Source organism: Chiloscyllium plagiosum, unplaced genomic scaffold (genome assembly GCF_037043375.1).
Source record: "Chiloscyllium plagiosum isolate Xiang-an unplaced genomic scaffold, Cpla_swu_hap1 HiC_scaffold_8, whole genome shotgun sequence".
In the NCBI taxonomy this organism is placed as follows: domain Eukaryota; kingdom Metazoa; phylum Chordata; class Chondrichthyes; order Orectolobiformes; family Hemiscylliidae; genus Chiloscyllium; species Chiloscyllium plagiosum.
The window spans coordinates 66,594,932-66,621,450 of NW_028270146.1; the positions used below are offsets into that span (position 1 = coordinate 66,594,932).

A 26,519-nucleotide genomic window follows, 5' to 3' on the forward strand; every position below is an offset into this window, starting at 1 on the left:
AAGTAGTTAAACATTATGATACCATTGAGAAGAGAGTAACTGGAAACAGCACTTTTCTTTGACAACAAAAAATAAGACAAGCTATATCAGCATCCTTCATGGAGCTAAGTAAAATTACCAGAGTTGCAGGGAATAGTTCATCAATTTGCTTCAAAAAAAAGCAAAAGAAATGTGTAGAAACAGTAAAATACAAAAAGATGAACAGAAGGAGACTGGTATACTATCAATTCTAAAGACAGAATCAAGAGAAAATGAGAAAAAAGTAAAAAGAAACAAGCCACGGAAGAACAATAAAATAAAAGATATTAGACACATTTTCCCTCCCAATTTGCATAATTAAGATTCAACAGTTGATACTCTTCTCACAATTTAGTGAATCATTAGGATTAAAAGCTTCTTTGCTGGAAAATTTTTATTAATTATATTAAAGCATCTTTTCCTAAGTAGTCTCAGATAATAGCGCACTTGAGGCAAACAAAAAAGATCAACCATTGTCATAGTAAATAGAGGAGTACGCTAGAGTGGTTTAAGTGCCTACTCCTGCTCCTAATTCTTAGTTCATATAATCTATTATGTAGTGGACAGCAAAGGAGATTGCTTCAGAGTACAACGGGACCTCGATGACATGGGCCAATGAGCTGAAGACTGGTAGATGGATTTCAATTTAGATAAGTGTGAGGTGCTGCATTTTGAAAAAACAAATCAGCGCAGGACTTCTAAACTCAATGTTAAGGTCCTGGGAGTGTTGCTGAACAAAGAGACCTTGGAGTGCAGGTTCATGGTTTCTTGAAATTGGAGTCCCAGGTCAACAGAACAGTGAAGACGACATGTGGTATATTTGCCTTTATTGGTTAGTTCATTGAGTAGAGGAGTTGGGAGGTCATGTTGCAACTGTACAAGACATTGGTGAGGCTGCTTTTGGAATATTGTGTGCAATTCTGGTTTCCCTCCTATGAGAAGGATGTTGTGAAACTTGAAGTGGTTCACAAAAGATTTACAAGTATGTTGCCAGGGTTGGAGGATTTGAGCTATAGGGAGAGGCAAAATAGGCTAGGACTATTTTTCCTGGAGCATCGGAGGCAGAGGGGTGACGTTATAGAGGTTTATGAAATCATGAGCGGCATGGTTTGGATGAATAGCCAAGGTCTTTTCCCTGGGAATACGGAGTCCAAAACTAGAGGGCAAAAGTTTAAGGTGAGAGGGGAAGGATGTAAATGGGTCTAAGGAGTACCATTTTCACATAGAGGGTGGTGTGTATATGGAACGAGTTGCCAGAAGGAGTGGCACAATTACAACATTTGACAGGAAGGGGTTAGAGCGATTTCGACCAAATGCTGACAAATGGAACTAGATTAATTTCGGATATCTGGTCAGCATAGACTAGTTGGACTGAAGGGCCTGTTTCTAAGCTGTACCGTTCTCTGACTCTATAAAGGAAGAAATTCTTTATATATTCTTCAAACTTTTTCCAACAGTACAGATGGGAAGGAATTTTCTTTACCATCCGGTTTTTAAAAGGGTACTAAAGAGCTGATACCCAATTATACCTTTTACTTGCTCCTCAAAAATCCCTCAGTACATCTCACACCTTCAGTACGTATATGCAACACCTTAATTTTCTTGGACACCAAGGGAATCAAGAGATGAGGGATCAGGGCAGAAGCAGGATAGGGGAGTAGCATTGAGATAGATGAACAGCTATGATCTTATTGAATGGTAAAGCAGGGTCATAGAACTGTCTAATCTACTCAGATGCTATTTTGGACATTCGTATATGTAGCTAGATTCTACTTAGCATACACCATGTATGAAGCAAATGTGGAGAGAATAAAAACATAGTAAGAAAAGTATCAATTGACGTATAAAAAACAGGAGCAGAAGACAATCCAGCCCAATAAGCCTGCACCACTATTCAATATGATGTTGGCTGACCTTGGGTTCCAATTCCACTTTCTATCTCATTCATTGTATCTTTCAATTCGTAAGAGTTCAGACACTGTCTACCTCAGTCTCAAGTGTACTCAATGATAACACATTCACAAGTCTCAGGATTCTATAAATAGAATTCCACAATCCTTTGAATGAAGAAATTTCTCGTGATCTCAGTTCTAAATGATTAAGCAGTATCCTCAAATTATGGCTTCTTGTTCTAGGAACTCAACCAAGGGTAACAACCTCTACCTTGTTAAGCTGAAAATGTGTTGCTGGAACAGCGCAGCAGGTCAGGCAGCATCCAGGGAACAGGATCTTCGGCTTATGCCCGAAACGTCGATTCTCCTGTTCCCTGGATGCTGCCTGACCTGCTGCGCAGTTCCAGCAACACATTTTCAGCTCTGATCTCCAGCATCTGCAGACCTCACTTTCTCCTCTACCTTGTTAAGCCCCTTCAGAATCTTGTGTTTTTCAATGTAATGGTCTCTTACTCTTCAAAACTCAGAAGAACATCAAAAGGACATGGAGGAGTTGGTGAAATCAATATGGCTTTGTGCATGGGAAATCATGTCTCACAAACTTGATTGAGTTTTTTTGAAAAAGTAACGATGAGGATTGATGAGCGCAGAGCGGTGGATGTAATCTATGGACTTCACGAAGGCATTCAACAAGATTAGCAAGTTTAGATACAGGGAGAACTAGCCATTTAGATACAGAACTGGCTTGAAGATACAAAACAGAGGGTGGTGATGGAGGGTTGTTTTTCAAACTGGAGGCCTGTGACCGATGGTTTGCCACAAGGATCAGTGCTGGGTCCACGACTTTTCATCATTTATGTAAATGATTTGAATGTGAACATGGGAGGTATGGTTACTAACTTTCCAGATGACACCAAAATTAGAGGTGTAGTGGACAGCAAAGGGTGCCTCAAAATAAAATGTGATCTTGATCAGATGGGCCAATGTGCCGAGCAGTAGCAAATGGAGTTTAATTTAGATAAATGTGTGGTGCTGTATTTTAGAAAGACAAGTCAGAGCAGGACTTCCACACTTAATAGTAAGGTCCTGGGAGTGTTGCTGAACAAAGAGACCTTGGAGTTCAGGTTCATAGTTCCTTGAAAGTGGAAATCTTCGAGGGGAAAGTGAGGTCTGCAGATGCTGGAGATCAAAGTTGAAACTTTATTGCTGGAACATCTGCAGATGCTGGAGATCAAAGTTGAAACTTTATTCTGCAGATGCTGGAACTCCTTGAAAGTGGAGTTGCAGGTAGACAGGATAGTGAAGGCTGCATTTGGTATTCTTTCCTTTAGTGGTCAGAGCATAGAGTATGTGGAGGTCATGTTGTGGTTGTACAGGACATTGTTTCGACCACTTTTGGAATATTGTGTGCAATTCTTATCTCCCTCCTATGAGAAGGATGTTGTGAAACTTGAAAGGGTTCAGAAAAGCTTTATACAAGGATGTTGCCAGGGTTGGAGAGTTGGAGCTATAGGGAAAGGCTAAATAGAGAGCATAGGTTTAGGATGAGGGGGGAAAACCTTAAAAGGGACCTAAGGGGCAACTTTTTCACGCAGAGGGTGGTGCATGTATATAATGAGCTGCCAGAGGAAATGGTGGAGGCTGATACAATTACAACTTTTAAAAGACAACTGGATGGGTATATGAATATGAAGGGTTTGGAGGGATACAAACCAGGTGCTGGTAAATGGGAATAGATTAATTTAGGATATCTGGTCAGTGTCGATGAGTTAAATCGAAGGGTCTGTTTCCATGCTGTACATATTTATGACTGTTAGCAATAAATGGCAGGCTAACTTCAATAGTACAAAGAAAATGGCGACACAGTATAAACTAAAGGGTTAGTCCAGCAGAGGGACATGTGTGTATAAAGGCATAAATTGTTAAAACTTGACAGGACAGGTAGGACAGCTGTTAATGAAACATTCAGTTTTCTACACTTCATTAATCGGGGCATGGAGTAAAAGAACAGGAAGGTTTTGTTGTTCCTGTGTGACAATGCTGCTCCTTTGACAAGGTTAGGTTTTCCTTGTTTTTCTTTCCACAGGGTCATAAAAGCATAGATTCCAATATGTCTGGTTTGCATGGATTTAGGCCCAATTTGACTAAAGCTAACAGATACTTCCTCAGACAAAAGGCTTTCAAATTAAAAAAAGTCTTGTACAATGAAAGGGGAACAGCCAGTTCTCCCAGCTCAGCTTTTCTCTGGCTGAGTTTGGTTTTAGCAATTTGGAGGTTCAGAGCTCCTGGGTTTTTTTCTGAGGCTGCTGGTCCAAGAAACAGCTCCACGCTGATCCTCTCTTTCTGACATCTCTCCTGTAAGAACCTGTGTTTGATTTTACCTTTTTTGCCAAGGGGGTGTTTATGGGGATGTTGCAAGTATTTGGAACAGCATCACTAAGTTGCAATAGAGTTGACTGGGTTTTTTTAATAGTCATGTTATTCTAAATTTGCTTTTCTTTTATTCATGTGTAAATAAATACTATTTTGTTTAAAGCTGAGTGGTTGGGACATTCCTGGAATATCCAATTTATATGTGCTTAAAACAATTAGAAAAGTTAGGGTCTGGGCTACTTTCTTGAAATGTTTTTGAGGGGGTCTGGCCTAGTCCATAACAAGTCTACATGACACCAGTTCAATCTCAGCACTGGCAACAATGTGAACACATTGTAAGAGTGCAGAAGAAGTTTACATAAATGGTTTTAGGGATATGAAATTTTAGTTATGAGGACAGATTGGAGAAATTGGGACTGTTTTGCTTGGAAAGGAGGTGATGGTCTGATACAAATTTTCAAGATCTTGAGGGAGAAAAAGTTCCCACTTCTAAGAATATCAAGAAATAAAGGATACAGATTTAACATATTTTGAAAAATAAACAAATCCAATGTGTGAACTTCTCTCTCCCTTCCTTCCCCCACCTGTGTTCCCCTCACTCACCCCCACCCCCATACTCCACTGCTCTACACACACACACACACACACACACACACACAGTTGTAGAATACACTGCAGGAACCGTGATGAAGGCTGGTTTAATTGTGGTATTCAAGAAGATAGGGTTATGGGGAAATGGCGCAATACTGGTACCAAGTCAAAAATGCTCAGAGAGGCAATGCAGACATTATGGACCAAATAGGATTGTTACTGTGCAGAAGGGTATCAGTTTGCGAACTCCCAACCTTATAGGCCCAATTTAATCAGCTTTTCATCATAGGATAACATTCTTATCCTTAGGGATAAATCAAGTGAATATTTGCTCTATTGTATCCAATCCTTAGATTTGGAGACCAAATTCTACATAGTATTCTGGTTGTGGTCTCACCAAAGCATCACATAATAGTAGTATTATGACTTCATTTTTGTACTCCATTTCCCTTCCAATCCATCTTTTGCAGGGTTAAACTTAGCATGCAGTGCAAAAAGTGTTTCTTGTTCAGGTATAGCCAAGTCTCTATTTATAAGAGACCCTTTACACACCCGTTCAAACCATTTGCTTTTCTATTCTTATTAATGAAGTGAATAACCTCACTCCTCTACATTTAGCTCTGTCTGCCACCTTGATGCTCATTATGTAAACCAACAGCAATTTGTGTTCTGGAAACTCTGACAATATTTCACCAAGGTTGTCAACAGAACTAGCACTCGCATTGTGAGCAGTAGATGATGTTGAAGGCCGAGGAGATGGTGATTTAGGCGCATTAGCCTCTTCAATAAATTTGTGCTTGCATGCTTGAATGTGGAAGATGAAACTGCATTACAGTTTCTACAGTAAAGCAGTTTTACTGCTCATCAACTTTCAGGACATTGAATCTCTTGCAACCTGCTGCTCCTCATCATCAGCTGATTTAGTATCCACAGTTTTCTATTCATCAACATTTCAGAACCCATTCAGTACCCTAAGGTGAGATAAGGGACATGGCTCTGTAAATTACTATTTTTCATAAAATTCCTTCACACTTTCCACTAGCATACATCCAGAGGTACATGTAATGTCCGACCTCTTCATACAAAACACAATACAAATCTTCAAGCGTAGGAACATGCTTTTAACACTCTTGGATTTCACAACAAATTCTTTAAGCTCCTCACTTTACACTTTAAAGGTTTCACTAAAGTGAATAAGTTTTCACTTTAGTCTTGCATGTGAGTATTCTTAGGTCACAGAGGACTAATAGATGAAAGATTTTGAATATAATATACTCACAAATTCAACTAACCACTTTTCTACTGGTGTCTATATGAGAGGGGGAGACTTAACATACGGAGGAATATACACAAATTGGAACTTGGCGCACTAAGTTCAAATAAACATTTTTCAAAAAATTCTATAAATTGATAAATTTGCTTTGAAGTCTTTATTGGTTGGATGAGAATTCCAGGTGCTTAGGTACGAGATAACGAGAAGTTTACTGTAACAGACTTCAGCACTTTCCCATTGACTGAAGACTTGCAGTTCCCTGTCTTCTCTTTCCGTCCTTTCTTCAATAGCAGTTATACATTTGCTAACTTTAAATCTGATAGGTCTGTTTCAGAATCTACAAATCATCGCCAGTCATCTGCCATCTTTGCAAATGGAGGGAAAAGGGGGGACGGGTAGGGAGAGGGAATGGGGAAATGGGTGGGTGGGGATGTGTCGGTGGGGGTGACAGGTGGAGAGAGGGAGGGGAGAATGGTTAAGGCGGGAATATCAAGCATTTTTACCCCTTTATTTTGAGATTGTGCACTGTGGTTCAACATTCACCAGCTAGAGGAGCATCCTATTCCATTACAAACTGTAAGCATCCTAAAATTTGATCTCATGTTTCAAAGCAGCCGAGGATACAGGCAGAATTTCATTAATCACTCCTCTCAAGGCAATCCTACTATCCCAGTGACTTGTCTGGTTTACGCTGGTGAACTTCATCTCTGTCAAATTACATGGATAAAGAAACCAAAACTGAACACCAAGCGTAATCTCACCATTCTTTGCTCCTGTACCTAATTCCTCTTGCAATAAAAGTCAATATACAGAAATGAGATAATTGATTCATGCTGATATTTAAATGTACATGAATAGCTTTAGAATAAACAAAATGTAGCACCTCCTCTAAACACGATGGGAAATGTAACCAGTTCTATAGACATGATGGTTGCCTCAGTCAATTCTTGAGGTAGCATAGCTAAGAATGGAAGTTGTTAAAACATGTCCCTCCAGAATATTTGGTGGCAGCAGTGCAGGGCATGATGGTAACCACATTTCATGGAAAAAGGCTTAAAAAAAAAGTACTCTTAAACTGCCTTTTTGATACAGTAGCTTGCAAATATTGCGAATTGTGCCTGAATAAGAGACCAACTTAATATAGGCTTCAATTGAAAATAAATTTAGACCTTTCAACAAGAATAATGTGTGCAATTGTAATTTCTTTGGCTTTCATGAGAAAAATCTATGTGCGAACCCGAATAAAGGTTCTTGTCAGAACTTTTTCCAAACTCTGTCCTTCTTTACTCAATTAGTGGTTTTTTCAAATGAACTTGTTTGCATTTATAATAATACAAGAATCTTCCAATGCTAATTCACAAGGTGTGAATCACAATTTACTGTTTGTTTTACTTAATTCTAATACAAGTTGATGTAATACGTCATAAAAACTGATCATACCCCAAACAGTGCGGGCAATGGGGCTTGAGTGTTATGACAAATAGATGTCAAATTTGGAATTTGTGGTGTGGATTTGATGCAGACTGAGAATCATAGAATCCCTACAGGGCAGAAAAAGGCCATTCAGCCCATCAAGTCTACACAGACCGTCCGAAGAGCATTCCACCTAGACCCACCTCTATCCCTTCACTGTATCACCATAATCCTGCATTTACCATGGCTAATCCACCAGCTTGCACATCCCTGGACACTACAGGGCAATTTCGCATGGCCAATCCACCTAACCTGCACATCTTTAAACCGTGGGAGGAAACCGGTGCATTAAGTGGAATCCATGCAGATCCAGGAAGAATGCACAAACTCCACACAGTCACTCAGAGCTGGAATCGAACACTGGACCCTGGCGCTGTGAGGCAGCAGTGCTAACCACTAAGTCACCGTGCCACCTCTTTATTTTCTTTTGTTTCACAGTTTATTCTTTATATACTTTTTTCAGTTTTTAAAATCTAGGGGTAGGCCCTCATCATATTCGAGCCTCATTACCTTCACACTATAGATGAACAACAATAACTTTTCTGCTATTTTATTAGCTTGTATTAGAATGAAATTTATAAAAATACAAGTTGTAATTCCCATCTTGTGAAATAGCACCAAAAGCTTTTTGTTATTAAAAATGTAAATGAAGGTCATGTGAAAACATTTATTGAATAAAGGAGGGCAGAATTTGGAAAGCCTTTGACAAGAATCTATTCAGGGTTACAAAGATTTTCTCATTAAAGCCAAGGAAACTCTAACTGCACATATTATTTTTGTTGAAAAGTCAGCTTATTTACAGTTGAAGCCTGTGTTAAATGTCCAAATCTGTCTCTTATCTGGGAATAATTCACAATATTTACAAGCAATTTAATTCTAGATGACCATTACAGGAGTTACCATACCATTAACGCAACTTAAGAATTTTTTTCAACCTTTGCTTGAAAATGTGGTTCCTTTCTTATACCCCACATCCTTAAACAAATCAAAATATTCTGGAGGGAAAATGTTGCAGATTTTTTCAGAAATATATGGAATAACATTCAACTTGCAAATTCATGCAATAACTTGCGGGAATATGTAGGTTAGCCATCATACACTCCATTCAATTTTGCATTGTATTACTGATAGTTCTTCTTTGTATATAAAACTATCCCCAAAATCTAAATAAATAGGACATGGTCTCTAACTAATAGTTTCAAAACAAAACAAAGGAAGAGAAACTATTGTTGCCATGCTTTAAGCCCTGAGTGACCTATTCCCAGCAGAATGAATCTTTGCATATGTTAACACAACCAGCATAATTTACAAGTAAAATATGATTTTTCAACCCAAATTTTTCCAAACATTAAAACATTTCATTTACTAAGCACAGTATACTTTTAAAAAAATTTGATCCAGATACATGCTTTACCCGAAACAGCGGTGTAGCAAGCCTCCCTGCTAACACTGAATTCTTTCTCCCTTGAGATAATGGTGGTACTTGCAGTGGTCGTTTCATAACAGATTCTGTAATTCTCAACAGAACCAATAACAACTGCTCCCTTTAAAGAAAAACAGAAAGTAATAGTCAGGCTATGACACCAAAGGCTTAAATTTTGAGATTTCACTTTCTGAAAAAAGGCTACTTTATCCAGTCATACACCTAATACACAAAATGTATCATGCTTATGGTATCAGATTTGTTGAATAACAGAATCAAAATTCATTTATTTTCAGTTGCATGACTACTAGAAGGAGGACTCTTTGAAGATAGTTGGGTGCTGGTGGATTAACACTGTGTTGGTTCCATTTTAACTGTTACACAAGATGCATCATTCAGAACCTAATGCACATGATATAATGCATCATCACAATACACAATGGAGCCATCTATGCATACCGAATGGGGTATCAAACAGTACCAACCAATGGGATAGGTGGTTCTGCGATAACACAAGTTTTGTCAACTCAATTTGTCTGTTAACGCAATTGGTGAATTAGGGAAAAAAAAAATTTAAAACACAAATCCCCGTTGGCTATGACACGATTGCATTCCCAGTTACCTGAAAGTCCACTATTGGCGTTTACTTCAGGTCAAGCAAAAGAGGTTTGATGGGGCAAATGTTTTCTGATCTTATTGTTGATATTTTCAAGGATGTTTTTAGAAATTATTGTAGGAGAAAAGATTTCATTTTCAAGTTTCTCCTCCTTCTGGATAATGCATCAATTCATCCATTGGTAAGCTTTCTGAAAACATAAAAGTGCTATTTCTACCTCCGAATACAACCTCTCTCACCCAACCCATGGAACAGGGTGCAATAGCAGCTTTTAAAGCTTATTACTTAAGGCACACATTCAAGAAGCTGATTGGCAGAAGCTTCTCCAGATTTTCTTCATGATTTTAAAGAGGTCGAACCATCAATGGAGCTTCCAGCAATCAAAGAACATTGTGTCACTTTTGCAAAGTTGGATTTGAAGAAATGGAGACTGATCTACACCAACTTATTGTTGCAGGGAAATTGAAGCTTGAGGTGAAAACGATGAAGTCCAGGATAAGCACCACGAGAATTTTCCACTTTTCTTTTGTCTTCTATCCTGAGGGAATTTGAGAAGCAGTTGCACCACTTAGAAGACAATGACTACAATGCAGAATGCAGCAGAATAGCAGTTCATGTCAAAGTCTTATCTGGCACCCTATGAATAGCTTCTTCAGCAGCAAAAACTAGATGCCTTTTTTAAGCCAACCTCCAAGAAACAGTCTGAGGACAATGAACCACAGCCATCCACTTTGGGACTAAATATTTTCTTTCATCATAATCCTGCATTCTGAACTGCTCCTGAAAGCAATGATGATACTGATGGTGACCCTCAGCTCCTGCCTTAATACAGTACTGTAACTCAGCAAATTCAAAAAGTGTTAAAATTGATTGTATTATTTCAATAAAATATATGGAGTTGTAGAGATGACAAGCATGGGAACAGACCCTTCGGTCCAACTCATCCATGCTGACCAGATATCCTCACTTAATCTAGTCCCATTTGCCAGCACTTGGCCCTTATCCTCTAAACCGTTCTTATTCATATACCTATCCAGATGCCTTTTAAATGTTGTAATTAAATCTGCCTCCATCAATTCCTCTGGCAGCTCATTCCATATATGCACCACCCTCTGTGTGAAAACGTTGCCCCTTAGGTCCCTTTAAAATTTTTCCCCTCTCACCCTAAACCAATGCCCCCTCACTCTGGACTTCCCCAACCCAGGAAAAAGAACTTGTCTATTTACCGTATCCACACCTCCGCATGATTTTATAAACCTCTCTAAGGTCATCCCATAACCTCTGACACTCCAGGGAAAACATTCCCAGCCTTTTCAGCCTCTCCCTATAGCTCAAATCCACCAACTCTCCCAACATCCCTGTAAATCTTTTCTAAACCTTTTCAAGCTTCACAGCATCCTTCCGATAGATTCCAGTAGATTTGTCAAGCATGATTTTGTTTTCATAAATCCATGCTGAATCTACCCCATCCTTGTCAGTGTTTTTCAGGTGCTCTGTAATTAAATATTTAAACATGAATTCTAGAATTTTCCCCACTACGAATGTCAGGCTAACCAATCTATAATTCCTGTTTACTCTCTACCTTCCTTTAAATAGTGGGATTACATTACTTACCCTCCAATCCATAGGAATTACTCCAGAATCTGTAAAATGGATCATCAATGTATCCAGGCCCGGAATTTTATTGGCCTTTAATACCATCAATTTCCACACCACCATTTCCTAATAATGATTTCCTTCAGCTTCTCTCACGAGACACCATGTTCCCAACATTTTTTTATGTCCTCATTTGTCATTTTAACACTTACTTAGACTGTGCTATTGTCTGTGTTAGGCTAACTACTGTTTATGTTTTAATTTTTACTGATATATTTAGTGGTTCCCCACAGGGCCCGTTATTTCTATTGCGCAATTTTCTATAGCAGAAGGTCGCACGAGATTGCAACTACTGCATTATAGCAGAACAGACTGGAGAACAATACATGCCAAGATGGAAATGCATTCAAGATAGTAATCAATTATCCTAGTTTAGTATGATCCATCAATTGGCTGCTAACTGGTATTATTTTATGGACCTATCTTACTCTGCCTGAATTAGTATAATAGGGACAGAATAAGTTATATAGTATTTATTTTAACTTGACCTACTTGGAATTCCATAGTTTAATTTTTAAAATATCAGCAACTTCCTATCACACTTCCATTTACTATATTAATAAAACATCTTTATCCAAACATGGGTGGTTAAGTTCCGAATTTCACAGATGGTGGTCTGCAAAATCACTTGTGCTGTGATATGAAGGGCTTTTGCCCGAAATGTCGATTACTGCTCCTCGGATGCTGCCTGAACTGCTGTGCTTTTCCAGCACCACTCTAATCTAGACTCTGGTTTCCAGCATATCTTTATATGAGACCATTTAAGCTCAGCATAACTCACTGGTTTTACTTCCAAAATCAGGTAAATTGCACTTTTCACACAAAGGCAAAAAATTAATTAATTCAAGATTCTAATTAATTCAAAACTGCAAGTTTACTTTTTGATTGTACCAAGATGGTAACAACAGCTCCTGTGGCAAGTAGTAGCATCCCCACCTCTGGGCCAGCAGGTCTGGGTTCAAGAAGGAACTCGGATCAAGTGTTATCTGGACGTTTGTCATAAAATATCTGAACAGGTTGTTGAAAAGTATTGCTTTGTAAACTTGTTCTTTATACTGCATTCCCTCTACTTGCAATTTTGCAATGGACACTACATGAGAAGGGAATTTGCACCATGTTAAACGCAAATACTCTCATGAAACACTCTCCTTATATTGCCAAAATGTTGATCAGAGACTTGAAATAGCTCCAGTATACATGGCAGCTACTCTTACGGAACATCTGACAAGGTTATGTAATGAACGAAAAGAAGGGAGAAGGTTCCAATTTAGTCATAATTATAGTCTAATTATTATTGCTTTTATGCTTTGGGCTACAGAGTGAGATCGACAAAAATAATTTGAATGGATGTACAGTCTGTTTAAACATGACATTCATACAACCTGTTTGAGCTCTGAACCTTACAGGATTTGGTCCTAAACAACCCTGAACATAGGAATTGTTGGAAAAAGAATCTCGAATCATTCTAGCTTGCGTTCTACTATCCTGTTGACACAATAATTGAGTTACTGACTGATCAGAGAAAGTTAATCTCATCAATTCATCATCAGAAAGAGGCAGTGAGTAGTATTATCACCAGGCTATTAATCCAGCAGCTCAGCAAATGTTCTGGGGAACCGGGATTCACATCCTGCAGTGGCAGATGGTGGAATTTGAATTCAATAAAAATTATCTGGAATTAAGAATCAATTGATGACCGTTCTCTTGACTGTTAGAAAAACAGATCTGACTCTCAAACCTCCTCCAGGGAAGAAAATCTGCCATTCTCAACTGATCTGGCTTACATGTGACTCCAGATCCACAGCAATGGGGCCCTCTGAAGTGGCCCAGCAAGCCACTCAGTTGTATCAATCACTACGAAGTCTCAACAAACAAATGAAACTGAATGGACCAGCCGGTGTTGACCTAGGCACCGAGAAAGACAACAAAAGAAACAGCCCTGTGGACCCTGAAAATTCTTCCTTACAAACATCTGAAGTCTTGTGCCAAAATTGGGAGAGCTGTCTCAAAGATTAGTCAAGCAACAGCGTGAAATAGGTATACTCAAAGTGTGAAATGTACTCTGGGGGAGGATTTCAATGTCCACCACAAAGCATGACTTGGCAGCAGCACTATTAATCTAGCTGGTTGGGTTTAAAAGGACATATCTGCTAGAGTGTGTCTGCAGTAGTTAATGAGAGAACCAAGAGGAAAAAAACATACATGACTTCATCCTTACCAATCTGCCACCTGCAGATGCATCCATACAGTATTGCTAAGAGGAACCACCCGACAGTCCCACCTTCACATTGAGGATAGCCTCCATCGTGGTGTGTGGTACTATCACTGTACTAAATGGTTCAGACTTTGAACAGATCCAACAACTGAAGGTTGAGCATCCATGAGACGGGAAGGTGCTGAAAATGTGTTGCTGGAAAAGTGCAGCAGGTCAGGCAGCATCCAAGGAGCAGGAGAATCGACGTTTCGGGCATAAGCCCTTCTTCAGGAATGAGGAAAGTGTGTCTAGCAGGCTAAGATAAAAGGTAGGGAGGAGGGACTTGGGGGAGGGGTGTTGGAAATGCGATAGGTGGAAGGAGGTCAAGGTGAGGGTGATAGGCCGGAGTGGGGGTGGGCACGGAGAGGTCAGGAAGAAGATTGCAGGTTAGGAAGGCGGTGCTGAGTTCGAGGGATTTGACTGAGACAAGGTGGGGGGAGGGGAAATGAGGAAACTGGAGAAATCTGAGTTCATCCATGAGATATTATGGGCCATCAACATGCAACAGAATCTGCAACCTCATGACCCAGCATATGTCTCCCTCAACCACTGCCATCAAGCCAGGCGATCAACCCTGGTCCAATGGTGAGTGCAGGATGGCATGCCAGGAGCGGCATCAGGCATACCTAAAAATAGGCCTCAACCTGGTGAAACAACCAAACAGGCTACTTTTATGTCAAACAGCATAACCAGCAAGTAATATTCAGAGCTAAGTAATCACAACCAACGGTTCAGATATAATCTCTGCAGTTCTGGCACATTCAGTCATGATTGATGGTGGAAAATCAAATAACTCACTGGGGCGGGGGTTCCACAAATATCCCCATCCTCAATGATTGAAGAGCCCCACACATCAGTACAAAAGATAAGGCTGAAGCAATCACAGCAATCTTCAGCTAGAAAGGTCAAGTGGCCCATCTCAGCTTCCTCCAGTGGTCCTCAGCATTACACACACTACTCTTCAGCCAATTTGATTCATTTCATGGGATATTAAAAAACAGTTGGAGATGCTGGATACTGGAAAGTCTGTGGGCCCAGACAACATTCCAGCAATAGTACTGAAGATTTGCTGCTCCCCTTGCCAAACTCTTCCAATATAGTTGCAACACCAGCATCTAACCAACAATGTGGAAAATTGCTAAAAAGTGATTGAATGTGTCATCAACAGTGCTCATACCTGAAACGTCGATTCTCCTGTTCCCTGGATGCTGCCTGACCTGCTGCGCTTTTCCAGCAACACATTTTCAGCTCATCAACAGTGCTATCAAGTAGAAACTACTCAATAATAACCTGCTCAACAACACCCAGTGTGGGTTCTGCCATGGCCACTCAGCTCCCGAACTCATTACAGCCTTGGCTCAAACACTGTCAAAAGAGCTGAATTCTAGAGGTTAGGTGTGAGTGACACTCTTTACATCAGGGTCACATTCAACTTAGTGCAGCATTTAGGAGACCTTACAAAACTGGAATTAGTGGGAATTGGGAAAGACGGCTGTGGTTGTTGGAGGTCAGTCATCTCAGTTCCAGGACATCTCTGCAGGAGTTCCTCAGGGTAGTGTCCTTGATCCAATCATCTTCGGCTGCTTCATAAATTACTTTCCCTCCATCATAAGGTAAGAAGTGGGGATGTTCTTGGATCTTTGCACAATGTTCAACACCATTTGTGACTTCTGAGGTGCTGACGCAGTCCATGTTCAAATGCAATAAACTCTAGATAATATCAAGACTTGGGTGACAAGTAGCAAGTAATGATCGCACCACACAACTGCCAGGCAATGACCACCACCAATAAAAGACAAACAACCATCGCTCCTTGACATTCACCAGTGTTACCAACACTGAACACCCTACTATCAACATTTTTGGGTGTATCATTGACCAGAAATCTCAAATGGACTTACCACATAAACAGTGACCTCAAGAGCAGGTCAGAGACTAGGAACACTGCAGCGTCAGTCAACTCCTGACTCCCCAAAGCCTGTCCACCACCTACAAGGCATAAGTCAGGAGTTTGACAGAATACTCCCCACTGACCCAGGTTGGTGTAGCTCCAACAACACTCAAGAGGCTTCACACCATCCAGGACAAAACAACCTGCTTGACAGGCACTACATCCACAAGCATCCACTCCTTCTACCACCGACATTCAGCAGCAATACGTACTGCCTACAAAATGCACCAAAGATGCTTAGATTGCACCTTCCAAATCCATGACCACTTCCACCTAGAAGGAAAAGAGCAGCAGATACATGGAACATCACCTTTTGCAAATTCCCTTCCAAGCCACTCACTATTCTGACTTGGAAATATATTGCCGTTCCTTCACTGTCACTGGGTCAAAATCCTGGAATTCCCTCCCTAAAGGCATTGTGGGTCAACCTACAACATGTGGACTGCAACGGTTCAAGAAGGCAGCTCACCAGTACCATCTTCTCAAGGGCAATGAGATAGATGTCGGCCCAGCAAGCAATGCCCATATCCCACAAGTGAATTTAAACAAAGCCCAGGCTTGAAACAATGAGAATTATTGCTTTTCAAGGACACCTGATACATTGAGCACATTTCACTTCTTAAATTATTTAAATTGCATTCCAAAATATCATTTTCAAAAACACTTAAAGCAGTCAACCACATTTTTGCAGGGTCACAATACAAAATTCTCATTTTACCAGGTTTTCTTATTCATTGCTGTGTGGACAACCATGTATCTATAGATGTTGAGAACACGTTTACACATATCTACATGCTCATCCAGGAGGACTCCAATTTCGTTGGCAGGTTCTAGTAGTAATATATTTGCTGAGTTGGTTATAAAAACCTGCAATATAACAACATCAAATTATCATGCAATGGACATGGACTTCACAGAATGCACAATTAAGAGAAAAAGGTATTTCCAAGATTAAATCTAGCAGCCTTCATCTGCCAAATCATTAGGTGGCCAATTCATCAATGCCATTACAAATCTTTAAGTAGTAGTTAACTTTGAGAAACAGTGCAATTTTGCAACTGACTCAACAACAAAGAAGAAAAACCTTTAAGTGTACCTGCAATGATGCCTGAACACCTGCACATACATTCCTCTCCTCTTCCTCAATTTCAGGAGCATTGTTAATTGCATTCTGGTATGATGAATTCCTTGTCCAGCTAAGATTCCTTACATGACCTTTGGTCATTTTGTCCTAGAAAATAAAACGATAATCAAGATAAATTTGATGTTAGAGTTCTGAAGAAGTGTCACTGGACCCAAAATATTAACTCTGCTTTTTCCTCAAAGATGCTGTCAGACCAGAGTTTCTCCAGATTTTTTTTAAATGTTATGTCCTTGCTAAATATAATAAGTTTTTAGTTTTGTATAAAAAGTCAATTTAATTGAAGCTTTTCTTCTTGCAGTCATCAGGACATTTCAAAGAATACCAATTCAAGGGTAAAACAAACATTTATATTGCATGAGAGGACAGCATTGACTGGTTCACAAGTGGACTCTGATTGACTGAGGTATTGCCATGGTGAATATATCCTGTAATGTTGATTGATAGGCAACATCCAGGCTTTGTTCTAACTTTTCCCCAGAGAGTTTGATTAGTCAATCAGGACATCTTCTGAAGAAATGAATGAGTAAATGGATGTCACCTGTATTATTGAATTGAAACAGGTGCAGTGTGTGGACGTGCTGTTTGCAAAAAACAGGGCCCCATATATTAAAATATCTGGCTACCATTCACACAAGTACACCACAATGCAAGCCTGACACAATCTTAAATCTTAATTCCTCGTACATTTAGGGTTATCCAATAAATAATGTACAATTGCAGAATCCCATCTAATGTTAGATATCATAATGAGAGTTTTGCAAGTGCAAGATGGCTCGTCTGGTCAGGACTGTGCTTGAAACAAATTACTCAAGCCTTATTTACAAGATTGCTAATAAAAGTTAATCTATGGTATTTGGAATTGTAAGAATCCCAATGTGTGTACTGATGATTAAAGTGAGGTTTGCATTACACAGTAATAGAGAAAACCTCTGGCCTATTTCTCAACGCAGACAAAGAAAGGGAGCTCATTTGACTGTTCCATTTCAAATATGAATGTAAGTGTAAGATAGAGCCCATTAAAACAAAGAAATACTTACATGCAGATTTAAATATCACAAATGTTAGCGAATATATAAGGAGTTGGAAGCTAAGTGATGTGGTGTTGCAGCACAGATGTTAATGGTTTCTTTGAAGATTATGTTTGTGAACAGAATGGGCTTCATCCTGTACTCTAATTTGAATTCAAATTCAAAGTGGAACAATTGAAAGATCCTCCTTTGTTTGATGCCTAAGTTATGAAATTGGCTCGCTTCCACTGTGAACTTACTAGCCAGCATCCAGTCGAATTCCTACACTTTTACATTTATGAATACACAGGGCTGTTCTTTGCAGACAAAAATAATCTGTATATACATTGCACCTTTTTCAATTCAACAAAATAGGTGACAGCTATTTGCTCGTTTGTTTCTCAGAGTAATGCCCAGGTAACGTCAACTTGCGTGGTTTAAAATTTCATCAATGCCTGCTGTTAACAGCGAACTAGCATCAATGGGTGCATTATCCAAGGCAATGCTTCTACCAATCAAATCCACTTGCCAACCAATCAGTATTCTCCTCTCTTGTCAGTTTTCCCCTTAAATTGGTGTACTTGTAAAATGTTCCAATGAGTGCAAGATGAAAAATGTCTTTTTACAACAATACTCAAAATTCTGCATTACGAAACAACTAAACATTTTTCTAAATGATCACCCATAGTCTTGAGCAAAATACTGCAGATTCTGGAAAGCTGAAATAAAGTTTAAAACATTGGTAACACTCAGCTGGACAGACAATACATGTAGTGATAGAAATAGCTTAATATTTTAGGTCTGTGACCAATCATCAGAACCCCTGAGTGGGACTTGAAACCAAATTTTTGCCTGAGGAGACAAAGAGTGCTACCAAAATGAGCAGTATTGAGATACTTTCAATAATTGATCACTTTAATTCCTCATTAAATCAAAATGACATGCTTGTATATGTTTAGTTGGAGAACAGTTTCTGTAACACAGAAAACCATATGGCCCAGGTCAAATGTAAATGAATGGGTTTTCGGTTAATTGCTGTTTAAGAGCTCAGGCTAATGAAAACCCAAGCCAATGGATTTGAGAATGTCTTGAGGTAAAGCTATAACTGAAAGACATAAGAATATTTTAAACTGATTTAGTTTTGTAATATACAATAAATAAGAGCCCCTCGGAAATGCGTGCGTTTGTATGGAATTAAGAGTCCATGGTGAGTTTTGTGGTCTTGTTTTTGTTTTGATCTTCTCAGATGTGTCAACTGGGACATCTAAGACACCAGCATATCATTAAGACATGATACGACAGACATTAGAGTTCACTGGGTGCCATCTTTTCTTGCTAAAAATGTGTGGAGCTGGTAAGCCAGGGAGACAAGCTGTTAGAAATCTTCTAAAGTGATTGATATGTCAAAGAATGAATTGAGAGACAGTAGGAAATGATATTAGTAAGATGAGCATTATTTTCTAAGGAACCAATCAGGAATCGGCATACACTACCTAGTTGATCCAAAATTGACCACTGACTATACACACATTATTCAAATAGGCCAGGGCTGTTTTCCCTGAAGCGTCAGAGGCTGAGAGGTTTATAAAATCATGAGGCAATGTATAGGGTAAATAGATAAGGTCTTTCCTTGGGGTGGAACAGTCCAGAATTAGAGGGTAAAGGTTTAGAGTGAGAGGGAAAAAATTTAAAAAGGATCTAAGGGGCAACTTTTTCATGCAATGAGTGGGCAGAGGAACAACATTTAAAAGATATCTGGATGGGTATATGAATAGGAAGGCGTTTAGAGGAATACAGGCCAAGTGCTAGCAAATGGATCTGGATTAGGTTAGAATATCTGGTCGGCAGGGACGAGTTGGACCGAAGGATGTTTCTGTGCTGTACATCTCGATGACTCTATTAATAAATCTATTAAGAGTTCAGTATGTCTCCGATCATACATAAGGGCTTGTGGCTAATATAGGTTAATAAGGTCCGGGCTTCAGTGGTTTGATGCAACATAAGGAATATCGAACACAAAAGAAAAACTTCAGTCAACAGAACAGAACGAAAGATCCGTATCCAGTCAACCAATAATTCAAACAGATATTGGTAGCACCCGAAAAGACTTCTACTTTTATTCAGCATTTTCTTTGTATTTGTTATGGGTTTTACAGAATGTATCAAGTTTATGAAAACATTGTACAATTAATTCATACAATTTTTATGACTAAAGTTCAAATGAACTCCAAAATCTTACTGGTTTCTCCACAGGCTTCTTTTATTAAATCAAATTCAGAAAAATACTTGATAAATCTAGGAAACCTCATGTATTTAACTGAAGGATTAAGGCTTATTTTTGAAAAGTTAACCTTGTCCACTTGAAAATTAAATAACAAAATGTTGAGAACACCAATATTAAATTGTGATTTTCTAACTTAATATAAATTTTGGATTCAACTTGTAAACTTGATGTTTTGAAGCCTTAATATACAACACATTAAAAAGGTGAAAATGGTGTGCCTTGTATGGTTAAATAATTATAAATATCTGAACTGCAGACTTAAAATGACACACACGAAAATAATGAAGTGGCCACAACACCAAATTATCCTTCCCGAACACTCTACTACAGAAAAATATAAATAAATTCCCCTAAGTCAATCGTTGATGTATTAGCATCTTTAGCTTTTCTTAATCTGGATGTTCCTTTTTAAAAGTCATATGTCTATTATGAGGAAAATGTAGTGCTGCCTTTTTTGAAATATTCCACGATAGTTTGTTACAAAGTTCTAAATCTTGACATGGAACAATTGTGAAATTAGAACATTAACTGGATCAGTCGTAATTACTAGACTGCATATCATTTACACTCACCCATATTTCTGTAGCAGTAACATAGCAAAATGCAGTGTCTATTTACTTCTACAAAATGAAAAACAACTTTTGGAGTGCACATGTGCAATTAAACTCCGAAATCTAGATATTCTTGTCAGTGATCCCAGGAATGATTTTACAACCGCTGAAGAAGTCAGCAGGCAGCTGACAAACAGAGATGGCGACTATCCAACAGCCATACAAGTGGAACAAGGTTAAAGTGGTAGGGAATTGGACATCTTTCTACTCAACAAGAGGAAATCAATGTCCTTATGGCATTGTCCAATCTGATTGGCCAGCAGCTCTAAGAGCTTACTTAGGAGTGGATACTGATAACCAGTCCTACTGAGAAAGCCTAATGATTTCAGCGTGAAGTCAGTCAAAGATACTCAGCAGGAACAAGTGAGAGGGGTGTGTTTGAGAAAGCAGATTCGTAGGGATGAAGAAGGTTACAGACGAAGGGTTGGTGTAAGTCAGCTATAGTGTCTTCCTGCCAGCTGCCCATATCCAAATGACTGTCATGTATTTTATGGCATAGGCAGTGTATTATTCAGTTCAACTGGCTTGTAAACAACCCAACTGTTTAACCATTTGCATATGTTAATCAGGCTGCCAATTTCTGCAGCCACCCACTTTGTGTATTATGGGCAGCTCAGGGATGGGTGGGAAGGTAGTGGGCTGTCCAGTGTCCTTCCCGCATCTTGAAAACATGTTCAGTTGTGACATGTAAAATCCAGCCACAAATAACTGGAAAAAAGGAAAACCGATTCTCAGGGACTGCTAGGTTTTTGAGGGCAGCCTCCACAGTTTTATAGCAAGCAGAACTGCTTCTCTGTTGATCATCAGTTTGGCCATTGTTGTTACTGTTATACTATATTACAACATTTCAAAGAGCAAGAGAGTTACTCCTGGCATCAAAGTCAATATTCTTATCTCAATTAATATCATTCAAAGAACAGATTATCTGTTTATCATAGTTCTGTCTCCAGCAACTAGTAAATTGGCTACTGTATTACATACAACAGTGACTACAACTCATAAGTATTTCATTAGCTACAAAGCACACTGAGATATCCTGAGGTCTGAAAAGCATTATATAAATGCATATCTGACTTGTCATTTTCTGCTCATTATTCTAGCAAAATTAGAATGGCCCACAAAGCAGAGACATACAACTTCACTCGTGAGAAACTAGAGACAAGACACTAGATTTACAGCAAAAGTAGAGATTTGTCCTTCAGAAAAACTGACAATTTAAGATTCATGTCAGGTTTAAATGCCGAAGTTTTAATTCAAGCTTTAGTATCAACATGGACCTTTGATTTTAATGATAAGTACCTCCTCCTGTTTATTTTTCTCCAGTGGATAAGAACCACCATGCTCTCCAGCACTGACTAAATTTATGACACTTGTTGAAGGAGAATAGCCCAAGTCTTCAGCCTCTTTCATAAATACAGGCTTGTCCTCTTGTTGAATCCATTCCTGATAAACTTTAACTACTCTTCGCATGGCCGCAGCTTCACAGATGGGCAACAGAAAAGCCTAAGGAACATAAAAATATGCATGCTTATTGGTGTGGTAAATAATTATTAATTAAATTAGATTTTGTTTATTGTTGAGAGACAAGTTACAAGTTAGATGGTGCTATTTTCCAAGGTTCAAAAAATTCTAACAGTAGAAACAAATACTGAACATGAGCGAGAAGCTCAGAAGATCTGGCAGCATCGGTGAAGTGAGAAACAGTTAATGTTTCAAGTTCAGTATTACTCTTCTTCAGAACTTCTGAAGAGTTATGAATAATCATATAAGACTTGATATATTAAATTGTTCTCTGTCCATAGATGGTGCCAGACCTTGTAAGTTTCTCCAGCATTTTATGCTTATTTCAGATTTCCAGCAGCCACAGTATTTAACTTATATGTTAATAGTAGAAAAGTTTGTTCTTTGTCATCACTGATCTATTTCAAACAGTACTAAAGATTTTCATTACAGTTTAAGACTGGATGTGTGGGGGTCGGTCAGGAGCAATGACCTAGACTGTCAATCCATAAATTCAGCTGATGTTCAGGAGACCTGGATTCATTAAAGAATGTGGAATTAATGGCTGTAATGATGACCATGAAACCATTATTATTTGTTGGAAAAACTCCAATTGGTTCACTAATGTCCTTTATGGAAGGATGAAAGGTCCTGACATGAAACGTCTACTCTCCTGCTCCTCTGATGCTGCTTGACCTGCTGTGCTTTTTCCAGCTCCACATTTTATCGACTCTGACTTTCCAGTATCTGTAGTCCTCACTATCTCCAATCTGTCATTCTTACCTGGTCTGGCCTACATGTGATTTCAGACCCACAGCAATGCGTTGATTCTTAACTGCCCTTTGGGCAATTAGGGATGGGGAATAAGTGCTGGCCTAGCCAGACAGGCTTACATCCCATGAGTGAATTTAAAAAATTTACTCTGCTGTCCATACAATTGTGGGAAGATTTTAAATTTGATGTTAAGTTACTTCTCCTGTAGCTAGATTTTAAACAGAAAACATTTAGTCAATTTTAGAATGGAGGCATGACTTTTGAATCTCTCAAGGATGAGGGACACTACACATCATGCTAAATTACAAAAACATTGAATGAATTTAAGGTGAAAGTATTATTAGCAGAAATTTACAATACTATAAGTAAGTATGCACAAGTTACCTGTCGAAAAACCTCTATAATAAAATTCACGTTCTCTCTTGAGGAGTAGAAAACTTTGCGCACTATTTCCATATCTGTTAGATGCTCTTCATCAACACTACACAGACTAGATGAACTGGGCTCTCGCTCAGTTAGGGTGCTGGTGTTAGAATGGGATTGCTCCAGCTCAGCACTGCCATCTCCGGAATCCCCACGGCAGGAGCCCTCTTCACGGGCAGCCAAACCAGCAGCTGCTCTCTGGAGAAAGAAAATTATTTTATATAAAAATTCATATTCACCTTTCATATAAAAATTAAAATAATGCGTCAGCTTATAATCACTCACCTGAATATTCTTTGGTACATTTTCACCTTCAACTCCAGGAATCTGGAGTCCTAGATTGGCTTTTGGCTCAAACCAGAAAGATACCAACCAACGGATAACTGAGACACGAGCAGACAAAAATGCATCTTTTGTTGAATATGTTGTTTCGTTAGTCTCTGGATCTTTCTTTGTCATAATATAACAGGGCTTTGATCTCAATTGTGGGACATCTGGAAACAAAATTATTTTAAATTCTCAAAAAAATGTAATAATACCACATGGAATTTTTCAGTACAACTCCAATATATTTACATAGTCTTGGTATTACTGCTTCATATGTTCAGAGATGAAAAATAACATGACTAGGTCATTCAGCTCTTTGAACACATTCCACTATTTAATTAGATCATGGCTGATATGGACCACAACCCGACCTTTGTTCCAAACTGCGTGACCCAGCCAAAAACTACTTCATTAATTTTCATTGACCAAGCATGAACGCATGGGAAATTTCTAGATTTTTATTAACCACTGAATGAAAACGTGCCTTCTGAGCTTTTTTAACTAGAAAGGAACAGCAAGCCTCTGCTGAACTTGAAAAATTCCAGAAATTTCAAATTGCTGGAAGATCCAGAAAATTTTGTTCCAGTTTATACCAAAAACAGTGCCTTAAAATTGTGTCACATGTAGCGGAAATATCTAATTTTGCAAAACAACTGAAGTTATAGCTTACAACAGGGAATGGTTAGCTCAGTTGGGTGGACGGCTGGTTTGCAATGCAATAGCGCAAACAGCAGGAGTTCAATTCCTACCCCAGCTGAGATTACCATAAAAATTTCTCCTTCTCAATCTCCCCCCTCACCTGAGGCATGGTGACCCACAGGTCCAATCACCTTCCTCTATAACCTGGTTAGATTATGGCAACTTTACCTTTATTGTTAGTGAGTGAAAAATCAATGAATTCAAAACGCTTGCACTAGTCATTGAAGATTTCAGCAAATAGTTTTATGAAAGGGAAATCATATTTAACAAATTTATCAGTTCTGTGATTAACAAGTAGGGTAGATAAAGGGGAACCAATAAATGTCAGAGTCAGAGATGTACAGCACGGAAACAGACCCTTCGTCCAATTCGTCCAGGCCGACGAGATATCCCAACCCAATCTAGTTCCACCGGCCAGCACCCGGCCCATATCCCTCTAAACTTTTCCGATTCATATACCCATCCAGATGCCTTTCAAATGTTGCAATGTTGCAAATGTTCCATTTCCTCTGGCAGCCTATTCCACACACCCACCACCCTCTGCGTGAAAAAGTTGTCCCTTAGGTCTCTTTTATATCTTTCCCCTCTCACCCTAAACCTATGCCCTCTAGTTCTGGACTCGCCCAGCCCAGGGAAAAGACTTCGTCTATTTACCCTATCCATGCCCCTCATGACTTTCTAAACTTCCATAAGGAAAACAGCCCCAGCCTATTCAACCTCTGCCGATAGCTCAAATTCTCCAACTCTGGCAACATCCTTGTAAATCTTTTCTGAACCCTTTCAAGTTTCACAACATCTTCCAATAGGAAGGAGATCAGAATTGCACACAATATTCCAAAAGTGGCCTAACCAATGAACTGTACAGCTGCAACATGATCTCCCAACTCCTATACTCAATACTCTGACCAATAAAAAAAAGCATACTAAAGCATAGGTAGATAGCCACCTTCACTATCCTATCTACCTATGACTCTAATTTCAAGAAGCTATGAACCTGTACTCCAAGTCTCTTTGTTAAGCAATACTCCCTAGGCCCTTACCATTAAGTCCATATATTTGAATTTCCAAAAGGCATTCAATAAGCTATTGCACATAAGGCTACTTAATAGTAGCCGGTGTAGCAAGTGAGCATGGATAAAGAATTGGTTAACTAATAAAAGAGAATTGGGGGAAAAGGGGCATTTTCAGATTCTGGAGGACCATGGGGACCACAATTTGTCACAGCATATATTAATGAGTTAGCCGATAGAAGCGAAAGCAAGACAGTTAAGTTTGCAAATGACACAAAAATAAGTGAGAAGGCAATTAGAAAGGATTATATAGTCAACAGTCAGGTTAAGTGGGTGGGCAAAAACTTGGCAGATGAAAAATAATTTGGGAGAATATCAGGTTATGCACTTTGGCAGGAAGAATATATGAATTGAGAATTATTTTAATTGGAAAAGACTGCAGAAAACTGCAGCACAGAATATGTGGGGATCCTACTGCCTGAATCGTAAAAAGTTAACATCCTGTTTCCACAAGTAACAGGGAAGGCAAGTGGAACTGTGGTCTTTATTTCAAAAGGGAGGGAAAAATGATAAAATCATACAAGGGTCTAGTCAGCCACAGCTGAAATATTGTGAAGAATCTTGATCTCCTACCGAAGGAAAGATATACTGGATTGAAAGGAGTCTATAGAAGGTTAACCACAATGATCCGAAGTGTAAAGGAGCTTTCTTATGAGTAGGTGGGGTTTGTACTCGTTGGTGTTTAGAAGGATGGGAAGAAACATACAAGATTCTTATGACGTTTGACTGGGTAGACACGAAGAGATTGTTTCTTCTTGTGAGAGATACAAGGCCCAAAGGACATAATCTCAGAGTAAGGGGTCATCCTTTGAAAACAGAGATGAGATGGAATTTTTCTGTCAGAGGGTGGTAAGTCTATGGAATTCTTCACCACAGAGAGCTTGTAAGGCCAGGTCAATAAGTATTTTCAAGACCTGGATAGACAGATTTCAAATTATTCAGGGAACTAAATGATTATGGAGATAAGGCGGCAACATGGAGTTGAGGATGATCAGATCAAATATGACTCATTCAATGACAATCAAGGTCATGCTTAAAAACAAATAAAGAATCAGAGTAAAAAAAATGTCAAACTTCAGTGGAATTTGTTACATAGATAGGGTATGTCCCAAGGAAGAACAAATCAGTTATTTTGATTATGTAGACCCTGATATATTTTT

General features: G+C 38.9%; 1 protein-coding gene across 16 annotated transcripts in view; it reads right to left on the reverse strand.

The window, feature by feature from the left end:
• Positions 1-26,519, reverse strand: part of ralgapa1 (Ral GTPase activating protein catalytic subunit alpha 1) — a 315,513-nt gene that overhangs the window by 222,200 nt on the left and 66,794 nt on the right. For all 16 annotated transcript variants that reach the window (XR_015757926.1, XM_087989919.1, XM_087989918.1 and 13 more), the window contains exons 9-14: positions 23,549-23,757; positions 23,225-23,461; positions 21,866-22,069; positions 16,617-16,751; positions 16,239-16,387; positions 9,035-9,164 (exon numbers count right to left, since the gene is read on the reverse strand). Coding sequence is in view for 15 of the 16 variants with exons in the window: in XM_087989919.1 (XP_087846045.1) it covers positions 9,035-9,164; positions 16,239-16,387; positions 16,617-16,751; positions 21,866-22,069; positions 23,225-23,461; positions 23,549-23,757 (1,064 nt within the window). In the remaining variant the exon portion in view is untranslated. The remainder of the gene's footprint in view (positions 1-9,034; positions 9,165-16,238; positions 16,388-16,616; positions 16,752-21,865; positions 22,070-23,224; positions 23,462-23,548; positions 23,758-26,519) is intronic.